This window comes from Melanostigma gelatinosum (genome assembly GCF_949748355.1).
Source record: "Melanostigma gelatinosum genome assembly, chromosome: 12".
NCBI lineage: Eukaryota > Metazoa > Chordata > Actinopteri > Perciformes > Zoarcidae > Melanostigma > Melanostigma gelatinosum.
In genome coordinates this window covers 2,106,994-2,118,984 of record NC_136645.1, presented here as the reverse complement: position 1 = coordinate 2,118,984, position 11,991 = coordinate 2,106,994, and the positions used below count along the sequence as shown (strand labels likewise).

Below are 11,991 nucleotides of genomic sequence, written 5' to 3'. Positions count from 1 at the left end.
TTTTCTAGAACACAAGTTAGAAACGTGCACGTTGTCAGAACACAGACGTTGTAAGCTCCTGTGGAAACATAATTAGAAAAGAGTTATTTCATCTTTTTGCAATAAATAAAGCTGGAAAGAAAGTGAGTGACGGACGTAAAAAGGCTGTTTATTGTTTATTTGTGTTAAATGTGTGTAAATGAGGAAATGACTTCACGTCTCCTCCACTCAGCTGAAGGAGGACTCGTGTTCGAGTGAGGACGTCTCGTCGACTCTTCGACTCCTTTTTAAGACACGTAGATCTCCTAAATTCAGCAGAGGGTTATTAACTGATGTATTTTACACGGTAGAATAACTACTGTAGTAGGAAAGCATGCTGGCTCGCAGACTGCAAAATGTGACCGAATTCAGTAACAACCTGTTGTTGCATTTGACCCACCACATACCTTCCTGCTTCATAATCAGGACGTACTTTGTGTCTCGGAAGGCGAAGTGTTCGTGACTCTTCCTCGTTTGAACTCGTCCTAAACTCACCAACAAGATAACAATCTGAAGAAAAGGTTTCCTCTGGTTGTTGATTGGTGATGTTACAGCTTAAATATTGTTTTTAGGGACACGTTACAGATGAGTGACAGGATTTTACGACCATTTTTTAACCAGACGCCATATCACTCCCAGTTTAGAATGAAGACAGTGAAACTGCAAAGTCACTGCTTCAAATTCTGCTGATTACCTTTGTGCTCCTTGTCGGTCAACCAGTACTTTGTGAGTCAAAATGTTAGTCACCAATGACATGAACAGATGCATTTCGTTGTGCAGCCGTGTGCTGTGCACTGTGTATGACATGTTGTTATGATCTCGTCCTGCACTCTTCTGAGGACCACGTACGTTGGCGAACAGCCAAAAACAAACATCTGATGGTGTGTGTGTGACGTACTTCGCCCTGAGAACGGGGTCCACTCCCACCGTGGGCTCGTCCAGGATGAGCAGCTCTGGATTCTGGAGCAGAGCCGCTCCGAGAGACACCCTCCGCTTCTGACCTCCGCTGTGACACACAGAGAAGACAGGAAGGGTCAGAGGGCAACCGAGGGCAATCTTCTCCCCCTCTGAGCACGCTTCTCTCAGTAGCAGAGACAGAACCTGCAGGACGGACCGGCCCGACGACACCGAGGACAACAGACCCGGGCCTGAGATGTGGAGGAAGGGGCTTTATTTTCTCATATCATTTACAACCTTATTTATTTCATATTCTATTAAAAAAGAATTCCAATGTATCAGACATTAGCTGCTTGATGCTACACTGTCATACAGATGAAAGAAAGAATGATACGAAGCTTTGACCGACCGATGAGGACGCGTGCTGCACGCTGTGATGTATTCATACCAGCAAGTCTGTCAGAACATGTAGAGAACAGTTTCAACAAGCGGTGAGTCACAGACGGCGGGAGAGAGTCGCAGCCTGTTGCGAGATCATCAAAAGAAAAACACGACTGCCTTTCACAGTGAACCCCGTTTGTTCGGAGGAGTTCCATCATTTGTTACTCTCACATCTTGCAGCAGTCACATAAAGACTAAAGTCCCATTTCCCAAAATAACTTTAAAGCTGAGACGGGAATATTTGGTGAAATGCCAAATACTTTATTTTTAATTTGCATAGCTTGATCGTCCCTTTATGGCCTGAGAACACAGTGTTCCTCTGCCAGGAACCTCAGCAGCAGAAAGCGAGGCTCTGCAGATATGATCATTTGTTTTAGTGGGACAATAAACACCAGCGCTTTATTTTGGTGAAAGAGTTACAAGAGACTTTGCGGCACAAAGAGGAACTTCGTTACAGCTTATAAACTGCACGGCACACAGCAACACACTGTCAGAGTCATGATGTTTCCTCAGACAAAGCTGTGAAGGAAACACAGACGCATGCAAACCAGTGTTGCCCGATTGAGCTACTTTCTATTGGGTGTGGTAAACCAGCTGTATTTGGGGATATACACTTCATTAACAACCTGAATCTAACATCTATTCGTGTTTTATTAAAAGATAACCTGCTGCTAAGAGCTGCACACAAAAGTGTGCAGTTGTTGTTTTCGTAAAGGAACTTCTTTACATCATTCAAAGGATAGTAGTTATATCTTAGTACCACCAACTGTACTGATTAACAACGTCCAAAGGTCCCCTGCAAGACAAATCTTTAGGAAACCGCTTCAGGTGTAAAAGCAGCAGCAACGTTGACCTACATTCAATATCATGTTCCCAAAAAACCCAACGAGCAACAAGCTTCTTCTGCCGCCTTTTAAACTTCATTCTCCGACACGCTGTTTTTCTTGACCTGAGATTCCGGACCAGGCTGTGCTTCTGAGGTAGATCCAGGAAGTCCACCAGGAAATCCATGCGCGCCCGGGTTTCCTTCGCCGTCAGGCCGTGGATTCGGCCGAAGAAGGTCAGCGTGTCGCTGATGGTGAACTCGTTGTACAGAGCCAGCTCCTGTTCCACACAGAGACAGATTCATCAGGGAGGAGAGCTTCTTTTATCAAGGTATGTGTCTCTATATTAAGTTATTAAGTTATATTAAGTTATGTGTCTCTATATTAAGTTATTAAGTTATATTAAGTTATGTGTCTCTATATTAAGTTATTAAGTTATATTAAGTTATGTGTCTCTATATTAAGTTATTAAGTTATATTAAGTTATGTGTCTCTATATTAAGTTATTAAGTTATATTAAGTTATGTGTCTCTATATTAAGTTATTAAGTTATATTAAGTTATGTGTCTCTATATTAAGTTCAGACAGTTGTGACTGCTCAGTGGAACCAATCAGAAATAAAACAGGTTGACTGTTATTCTGGAGTCCTGTGAGTCTGTAACACAGCTTTACTTTGATGGCTTTCGTCCATCACTGAAAGTTGTTTCTCAACTAAATGTAAGATAAAGTGATTTCAGTATATTTCTGTAAAAACAAATGAACATGATATTTTATGTATTGTTCGCCTCTCTGTTTGAGTCAAAACAAGTCAATGGATTCTCCTCCTTGTAACACCGGACACCTCGAGGTGTCACATGTCTTCCTCTCGGGGACGAATGTGATGCCGAGGGCTTCACACAGCGGAGGACGCGTGTCACGTGTGTTATCGGCCTCATCGGGGATCCAGTAATGAGACGCGCCCGTTAAAGAACGGCCCTGAGCAACGCACTCAGACGTGCAGCTGAATGACGGACTAATTGGACTTAATGCTCAGAGAGAGCTGCGAAGAATTTACATCGAGATCTGCAGGTTTAAAAACAAGAATATTTAAGATGTTTCAACTCGAATTAAACCTTAATTTAAGTCCAGTTAAGCAGAAAAAGAAAGTTTTCCATGAGAGTAAGAGTGGGACGTACTTAAAGAAAACATGTCTCGTGTCAATATATATATATATATATATATATATATATATATATATATATATGTATATATACACACATATACCTATTATATATTATATATTACCTGCGGCATGTACCCGACCATCCTCCCCGGCACGCCGTGACCCGGGTACGCAGGTGGTTTCCCCAACACGGAGATGTGACCCCGCGAGATTTTCAGAGTTCCCACGATGCATTTCAGCAGCGTGGTCTTCCCACAACCACTCGGGCCCAACAGGCCGTAGCTGCAACACACAATGCAGAGTATTTCAGATCAAAGTAGACGGCTCTCAGAATCATTTCACAAAAAGTTCATCTGTGAGAGTTTGTTTATGTAAAAATATTCTGACTTCAGCTTCTTTAAAGTGAATATTTTGTGGTTTCTTTAATCCTCTGTGACGTTGAACAGAATATATTCGAGTTGTGGACAAAAGTCATCCTGGACTTTGGGAGACATTTTTCATTAATTTCTGACATTTAATTGACCAAACAACGAAACAACTGATCGAGAAAATCATGTACAGATTAATCAACAAATGAAAATAATCGTGAGTTGCAGATTTATTTGTCTATCATCTGTTTTCAGGGTGAACAGCGTGTGGATTTATCAGCAGATGTTGGACAAACACGTGACAAATGTTCACACAGTCAGACATGGAAGGAGCTCAAAGAGTTCCTCATCTGTATTTTTAAACAAAGGAAGTAGATACTGTCGATGTAATACCCAAAGATAGCCGGATAAGATCAAACCCAACAATGGCTGCAGGCAGACTGTAAGTTGCTGTCAAACCAAACTAAACAAGGGACGGTTTGACACCACGATGTGACAATCCGTCAGATGAACAGAACGACTGTCTTTGATCAGGCTTTAAGGCAACGAGAGAACAAAAAGGGCCGTAATGTCAAATTCCTGTTGTGTTTGCTTTCAATAAAAAGATAGAAACTCGGCACATTTCCTCTGAATGCATTCGTGCTGTAAAACTACATCAGCGTCGTCATTCTGCACATTTCCAACCTGTTAGAAAAGGGGGAAAGCTTTGACAGACGTGTTCATATTTATCCCTTCCCAGACGGGTGGTCTGGTTTCAGCTCAACCCAGAATGTTCTGACCTCATTTGCATGCTGAGAACAAGCCTGCTGACTGGGAGTCCAGTGCTTGTGCCTGTTTAGTGCTATGAAGGGGAGCGGTGGACGAATAAAATACAACTTACAGCATTAAAAGCTGGCTGTTAGCTTCTCAATACTTATTTTGCCGTCTGCTAACGGCCATATTTTTCTTCTTGTCTCTACTTCCCTTGATTCTCTATCTCTGCGTCTTTTGTCCACGGTCATCATACTTTGTTTTAATTGACCAGACGGGTTCACAAACACAGTTTAAGTCCAAGCACAAAGTCAAATCAAGAGAAATTCTACTTTGAAGCCGTGTTTGACGAATATATAAAGCAGAAAAACGTCTAATCAATCCACGAAAAAGGTCTGTAAATCACAGCCGGTCTCCACTCACATGTGTCCCTGTGGCACAGTCAGGTTGAGGTTGCTGAGGACCTTCAGTTTGCCGTACGACCGGCACGCGTCTCGGCACAGGATTGCGGAAGCCTCCTGTCCGGCGGGCAGAGACGCCTCCGGATCGGCCTTCATGTTCTCCTCCTGCTGGAAGAGAGGACGGACCACACACAGGTCATAACAGTCCTCGTGACCTGTCTGCAGATTGCACCAAATAAAGGGAACAAATCTGACACAGGGACATTCAAGACCTCATCCGTCTCCATCATATCAAAGCACAGCACAGGACTACAATGATAAATAAATGTGTTATCATGACATATGCATATACATTATGAAGGATTCGGAAGGTCTGAAAACCAGTTCAGAGCAAAATAAAATGTGTTTTCTACCACTGAACATGAAATGTTGTGGACAACAAGTGGACAGTTCCCGGGAATCAGCATCACAAACTACAAAGAACCTGACATGGTCGTCACACGTCTCCATCCTTGTGAAGAAAGCTCATCAACGAATTTGTAGGAAACTTAAGGAGGCAATATTGCCGTAAATTCTTGGCAACTTTTAGAGAGGAGCAACAGAAAGCATCCTAACTGGAAACATTGCAAACTGGGATTCGATGCACACGGCCCAGGACAGGAGGGTCTGGTTACCATTAACATCACTGGTACCCATCAACCGAGCATCAGAGATATTGGTGACAAGAGGTGCCTGCGAAGAGCTCAAGGATATTAAAAGACCCCCCACGTGTAATATAGTTGGGTTTCGTTGTGCAACCCTGTTGTACAGTGACAGTATAGGAACCATGTCAGCTTGTAATTATAGAACAGTTCATCAGATGGTGAGAACACATCAGCAAACACTGATGAAACAGTGAGGATGTTGCAGCTTTGCGCTGCACATTTTGATGAGAAACCATAAATGAAAGTAAAATTAGCCTCATGACTTAGTTTTAGTCCAGTGATGGAGTTTGTAGCTCCATCAGTCGGGGTTGAGGTGGTTTAAAAACAAGGCTTTACTGCAAGAATCTGACAGAAAATGCACACGCATTAGTAAGCCAGAGACCAGACCACTGAAGGTGGTGAGCAGATCCCAGAGTCGGGGGAGGAACTAGTTTGCTCTTTAACCCAAAGTCCAAGATGAATCTCACTTCTGGGCGCTTCAACACACTGAAACAACTCTCAGTTACTCTGACATTCCTGGTGCTTCTTTGCATCTTGTCGAGCTGCAGACGACGAAAGCATTTGGGTCGTAACAACAATCCTTTTCCCAGTAATCTCTAACAGCAGCCTTCTTTCACGGGTTTCCCCCGGGTCCTCCAACTAACTCCCTCCTCCAGCATCTCTCACTCTCCATTGAGCAGATTACAGAGTTTGCTTTCAGCATTTGGTTGGTTGGCACTGAAGCCTCCATCTGACAAACATACACACAAAGTTCTGTGTCAATTAGTGGTTTCTGGAGGTTGTGATTATTTGACACAACCGGTTAAGATCCACCTGAGTCTGGAGAACCCATGACTGTATCAACCTAATCAATCTAAGCAAACACTCACTGTAGTGGCCATTTGTCGGCTAAATCAAACTTAAACAAATAATAATCAAACGCCACTGATGCACCGTGGTCGGTATCTTTACGCAGCCAGAAGAGAGTAAAATGTCCAAGCAGGATTCCATTTTTGTGTATTTATTAAATAAAGCAAATAAAACAAGCAAACAAACTAATTAACAAAACTCCTGTCGTGCTGTCTCTCCTGTCCTGTGTAGCTGGTAAAAACTATACGCCCACCCCGGTGCATGCTGGTCCTACCGTTCTACTCGTTTAAATAGCAACAGGTGCCCACAGTAATTACCCAAAAAATAATATAACCAAACAAATTACTATTAAAGAGAAAAATAATCTTAACATATGAAACATCTACAATAATTAAACAATACTACTTATAAATGAAATAACAAAATACAATATCAAATAAATAGCTCCAACACTCACCCCTGAGAGAAGAAAACAAAATTGAAAGTGGAAAAGGATGAAGAGCAGCTGATGAGTGAGTCCACAGACTGAAGAGAACTACAGGGAACACATGACACAAACATCTCCGCCCACTACATGTGGAAGAACAGGTTCAGTTCACCGGCCGACAGGAGGGGAACGGATGCTTTCTTCTTAAGAATACCCACCTAACACACACACACGCACACACACACACACACACACACACACACACACACACACACACACACACACACACACCCACACACACATACACACACACACACACACATACACACACACACACGCACACACACACACACACGCACACTTCACTACAGCCAGTAACAGGTGGCATTATTATACTCATTTTGCACAGAAAACAACATCCAATAATTGATGATTACAGCTTCACAAGTTATCAGATTCACTTGATTTTCATAAAATAAATACTTTCTAAATCAACGCAGCTGAATAAATCACATTGGGCTCTGGCTACTTGTGACATTTTAAGTGCTTGATAATCTTATCCAAAATCCACAATTGCTCACATAAAGTATTCAGCTGCAGTTGCTCTCTTCCAACCAGCATCCATGTTGCTGAAAACAGACCTACAAGTGGAGAAAACTCCACATTGTGCCTCTGCAGGGTCTCCTGATTGACACTTTCATCTGATTATGGCCTCAATCAGCCCAACAAAAGAACCTCCTCTTATTGTTTTCATTCACGCTCTGTTGATCATGAAAAATGCCGACCTTTGCCTGCCAAGTTGTTGCCAAGTTGTTGCCAAGTTGCGTCACCGGCAGAGCGGAAGAAAACGGGCTTGACAGCCGCGCTGGGATCTCTCTCTGGCTTCAGCAGCAGCGGAGCGCGCGCGAGGCGAGCGAGACACAAACGGTTGAAGAATGGCCTCTGTCCTGCTGTGTATAAGCCTCGGTAGCCTACATCCTCCTCCGACCAGCTGCTGCGCTTTCACTTCTGCGCGTCACACAGGAGGATGTGCGTCGCTGCAGCGGCGGCAGCAGTGCGGTGCACGCGGCGCTACGTACCTCCTCTCTCCTCCCCCCTTTCTCTCCCTGTTTCTTCAACGACAAGGCTCATCCTCCCTTCGTCTTAAGTTTACACTGATTATCTTGCTGAATGTCGTGCCAAAAACCAGATAACATGCATCGCTGCGGTTGCTGCGTGTGCGTGCGCGTGTGTGTGAGTGTGTGTGTGTGTGCATCCTGCAGATTTCCACTCCATCTTGCAGGAGCGGTGACTATAAAGGCCTCGTTCCCAATCCTACAACGTATTTTTTTTTCTTGCAAAAGAGAGATGATCCAGAAGCATCTTACCCGCTCCTCCATCTCGGTGCAGTCTGCAGCAGAACCGGTCGACGCAGCATCCAGACCGGCAGCCTCCTCGGCCATGGCAGCAGGGAGGAGGGCGGACCGGACAGCCGGCTGGGTCTCTGTCAGTGGAGACAGCGAGAGAGAGGGGGGGGGGGGGGGGGAGAGAGAGAGAGATAGCGATAGAGATAGAGAGAGAGAGAGAGAGAGAGAGAGAGAGAGAGAGAGAGAGAGAGAGAGAGAGAGAGAGAGGGGGGGGGAGAGAGAGAGGGAGAGATAGAGATAGAGATAGAGAGAGAGAGACAGAGAGAGAGAGACAGAGACAGAGAGACAGAGAGAGAGAGAGAGAGAGAGAGAGAGAGAGAGAGAGAGAGAGAGAGAGAGAGAGAGAGAGAGAGAGACAGAGAGACAGAGAGAGAGACAGAGAATATCAATTCTGGGCCACATGTCATTTGTGGGTCGCGAAATCAGCTCAACTGATATGATGTTCTGTGTTAAAGTGAACGTGATGTGACTGATACCCTCTCATTGAGCCCCTCACCTTTATGTCTCGTTCAGTTGCATTTCTGCTTCACTTCCTGAGGGTGGGAAGATGTTTCAGGCTGGTTCATCTTGGGAAGACTGTCCCACCTTTCCATCACAGGCGTGGCTGGCAATTCTTCTCCCATCGAAACTCTGCAGAGATTCATGAATAAGTTATGTGGAAGTTATTATTTTCAGAACAAGGTTTGATATTGTGGTGTGGTTCCTAAATAAGCCACAAGATGGAAGCACAAAACAAGAGACTCATCACTGCAGAACAAGCCGTGACGTTAATCACTGAGGATGGATGTTTAAAAGGAGGGAAAGCAACTCATTTACTCGAGAACTGTTCGGTGTTAACTGATTTTTGCAACCGATTAATCACATTTCACCAGTTTAGTTCAATCAATCTGATCAAAAATGAAGAAGCCCAGAAGGTTTACAGCATAGAAATCTTTCCTAAACTACATTTAGTAACACTGAACACACGTAAACACTTCAAGTAGAGGATTGGTTTGACATATCAAGTTTAAATATCACAAATTGTTCAAACAGGCCTAAAATAGTTGAGAAGACAAGAAAAAAACCCTGAATATTATCCCACCTCCTCAGACAACTAGGAGCTTAACATAAGACATTTCTGATGGAAAAACTTAGAAAACACTGCTTTGAAACGCTGAAATGTAACAATAATCGCTTGTAAATAATTGAAACTAACAGGCATCAGAGTCGTCCACTGTTGTGATGAAGTAAAGAGAGTAGCACCATGTAGTTAGGCTGTTTGTGTCTGCTGCTGCAGCCAAACAGCGAAATAACATTAATATTAATACATGTGAGGAGGAAATTAGTGTAACAGCACATGACTGTTTACCGTCTGTTCATTGATTTTTATTTGTGTGCTGTTTTCAGGTCGTAACTCTTTGTGCTCAATATGAAATTCAGAGCACACTATTGCCTCCACACGGCTCTCAACATGGCGACGGTTGAGCTAGGCTAGAAGCTAACGATGCTAACAGCGAACAACCACGAGCAAACAACGACAGTGCTGACAAAGCCAACAATGAGACAAAGCCGTGGTTCAGGGGACGTCATTATCAGATAACCGTCGCTGTACGAGTGAAGAGAAGAGCGGCGGCCATTAGCTAACGTTAGCCAGCTAGCACAACAGAGAGACCGGCCTGTCAGCTCGCTTTACAACACACATAGAGGGAGAGCTGCTTAATTCTCTGCTCAGGGAGACATTACTCCACTTTAACTTTACATTCATATAAGTATGAACTGCTATATTAATAATCTGAATCCCTTTTTAGCAAGAAACCAAACTCCCCACGACAAAACGTACTCGTTTGGGTAAAATAAATCGTTATTATGTCAAAAGTGAAATGAGTCTAGAGCAGGGGTGTCCAAACTACGGCCCGCGGGCCAAGTACGGCCCGCGGCCGTACTTGGCCCGCGGCAACTTCTTTTGAATTGGCCCGCAGCAACTTCTAAAAATATAATGTAATATGGAACACTTGAAACTTGCGCTTGACTGTATTGTACTTCTTAGTTTCACCACTAGGTGGAGATACTGTGTTGAACAAGGCAGCTTCTCCACAAAATAAGAGCAGTCAAAGAAACGTTGAGCCCCGGATGATGACACGTGCTACACTGGTGCCGAGCGAGAACAGAAAGTTAAATGGCAGTTCGCTCAATAAGAGTGTTTGTTTCCGTGCAAACAAAACACAAGAAAAAGTCACAACAGCAGCCACGAGGTAGCTCAACTCATTGCCCGCCACGGGAAACCTTTCTCAGATGGTGACTTCATAAAACAGTGCCTCACTAAAGTCGCAAGTATAATGTGCCCGGAATAAATGCAGGAATTCAACGACGTCAGCGTGTCCAGAAACACAGTTGTGCGGCGAATCGAAGACTCGTCAGCTAACCTAAACCATCAAGTGTCAGATAAAGCTCGTGCTTTTGCGTTTTACTCCATTAAATATGATGAGAGCACAGATGCCACAGACACAGCTGTTCATTTGTTTGCGGGGAGTTGACGATCATTTCTGCATTCGCTGCTTGATTTTAGGAGTCTAAAGAGCACAACAACAGGTAAGGACGTGTTTGAAGCTGCGTCAGATGCAGTTGACAAGATGGGACAAGCTGTGTGGAGTTATAACAGATAGGGCTCCAGCTATGAAAGGCGAGCGGAGGTGAGGCTCTTCAAATGCAGCGTATCACCCACCAAGAAGCCCTCTGTGCTCAGACAGTCCAGCTCGGCGATGTGATGAACACGGTTGTGAAAACTGTCAACATAATTCGAGCACGAGGGCACTCTACGCAACTTCAATGTTGCGCACTTCCCCACGCAGTCCGAAGTCAAATGTGCTTTTCCAAAGGCCAACCTTTCTGCTAAAGGGGGAAATACGTGTCCGTGATAACGTCTCTCGTGACAGAACTCAGTCAGTGCTTACGTGGCGGCTGGTCAATAGAGGGCGATAGGGCGCCGCCCCACCTTGAGCCACAACAAATAAAATAAAATGAATAATAATCATAATAAACTATACAAATTGTCAATATTTGTGTTTTTGAAATATGGAATCACCCAGTAATATGTGTAAAATATGATATCTGCGGTAAATATATGCTTTTCCTGCATGTCCTCTCTGCGTGTGCACGTCTCAGCAGCGCTGGAGAAACTGCCCAAAAGAGCAGTGACGCAGTTTAGCCAATTGCTGATTAAAGATATAAATGTGTGACATACAATTAGCCAATCAGCGCCCTCAAATAGATTCAGCTTGGGGCAGAATGCCCCAAGCTGAATCTATTTGAGGAGAAACTGCAGCGCTGATATCAGATCAGCCTGACCTCACAATCAGACAGCAGACTAGCAGGAAAGGGAAGCAGCACATGAAGCTACCAGCTGTAAATAAGATGTCCTGACGTGTTTGTCAAAGTGTTATTTTCTGCTTTTCTCATGTTGGAATAAATGTTAAATATTTAACTGCAAAGTAGCAATACGTGTTTGATACCTTCATTTATTTAGCATTAAATCATACTGGGATGTTTGCTGAAATTGATTGGATGTGGCACAGCCCTACCTAGAACATGTTCCACCAGCTGCCATGGCTTTCAATATGTTTCTCTCATTGAGAGAGACATCGAGCTGTTCTCAACTCCCTTCTATTTGAATAATGAGTCTGTTCGGCTCAACATACGTGAGCAAACATCTCTGTTAAATCTGAACAAAAGCACATTGAGAACCAAATTTGATTGATTTTGCTCACT

At 43.8% G+C, this 11,991-nt stretch overlaps 1 protein-coding gene across 1 annotated transcript in view; it reads right to left on the bottom strand.

Annotated features, from left to right (window-relative positions):
- abch1 (ATP-binding cassette, sub-family H, member 1) overlaps window positions 1-8,283 on the bottom strand; it is a gene marked incomplete at its 5' end in the record, with an annotated part of 18,057 nt that extends 9,774 nt beyond the window's left edge. Inside the window, 5 exons of the mRNA XM_079280110.1 lie at window positions 868-1,024; window positions 2,306-2,460; window positions 3,465-3,624; window positions 4,884-5,080; window positions 8,209-8,283. Coding sequence (XP_079136236.1) covers window positions 868-1,024; window positions 2,306-2,460; window positions 3,465-3,624; window positions 4,884-5,080; window positions 8,209-8,283 — 744 coding nt within the window. The remainder of the gene's footprint in view (window positions 1-867; window positions 1,025-2,305; window positions 2,461-3,464; window positions 3,625-4,883; window positions 5,081-8,208) is intronic.
- Window positions 8,284-11,991: the final 3,708 nt, after the last annotated feature.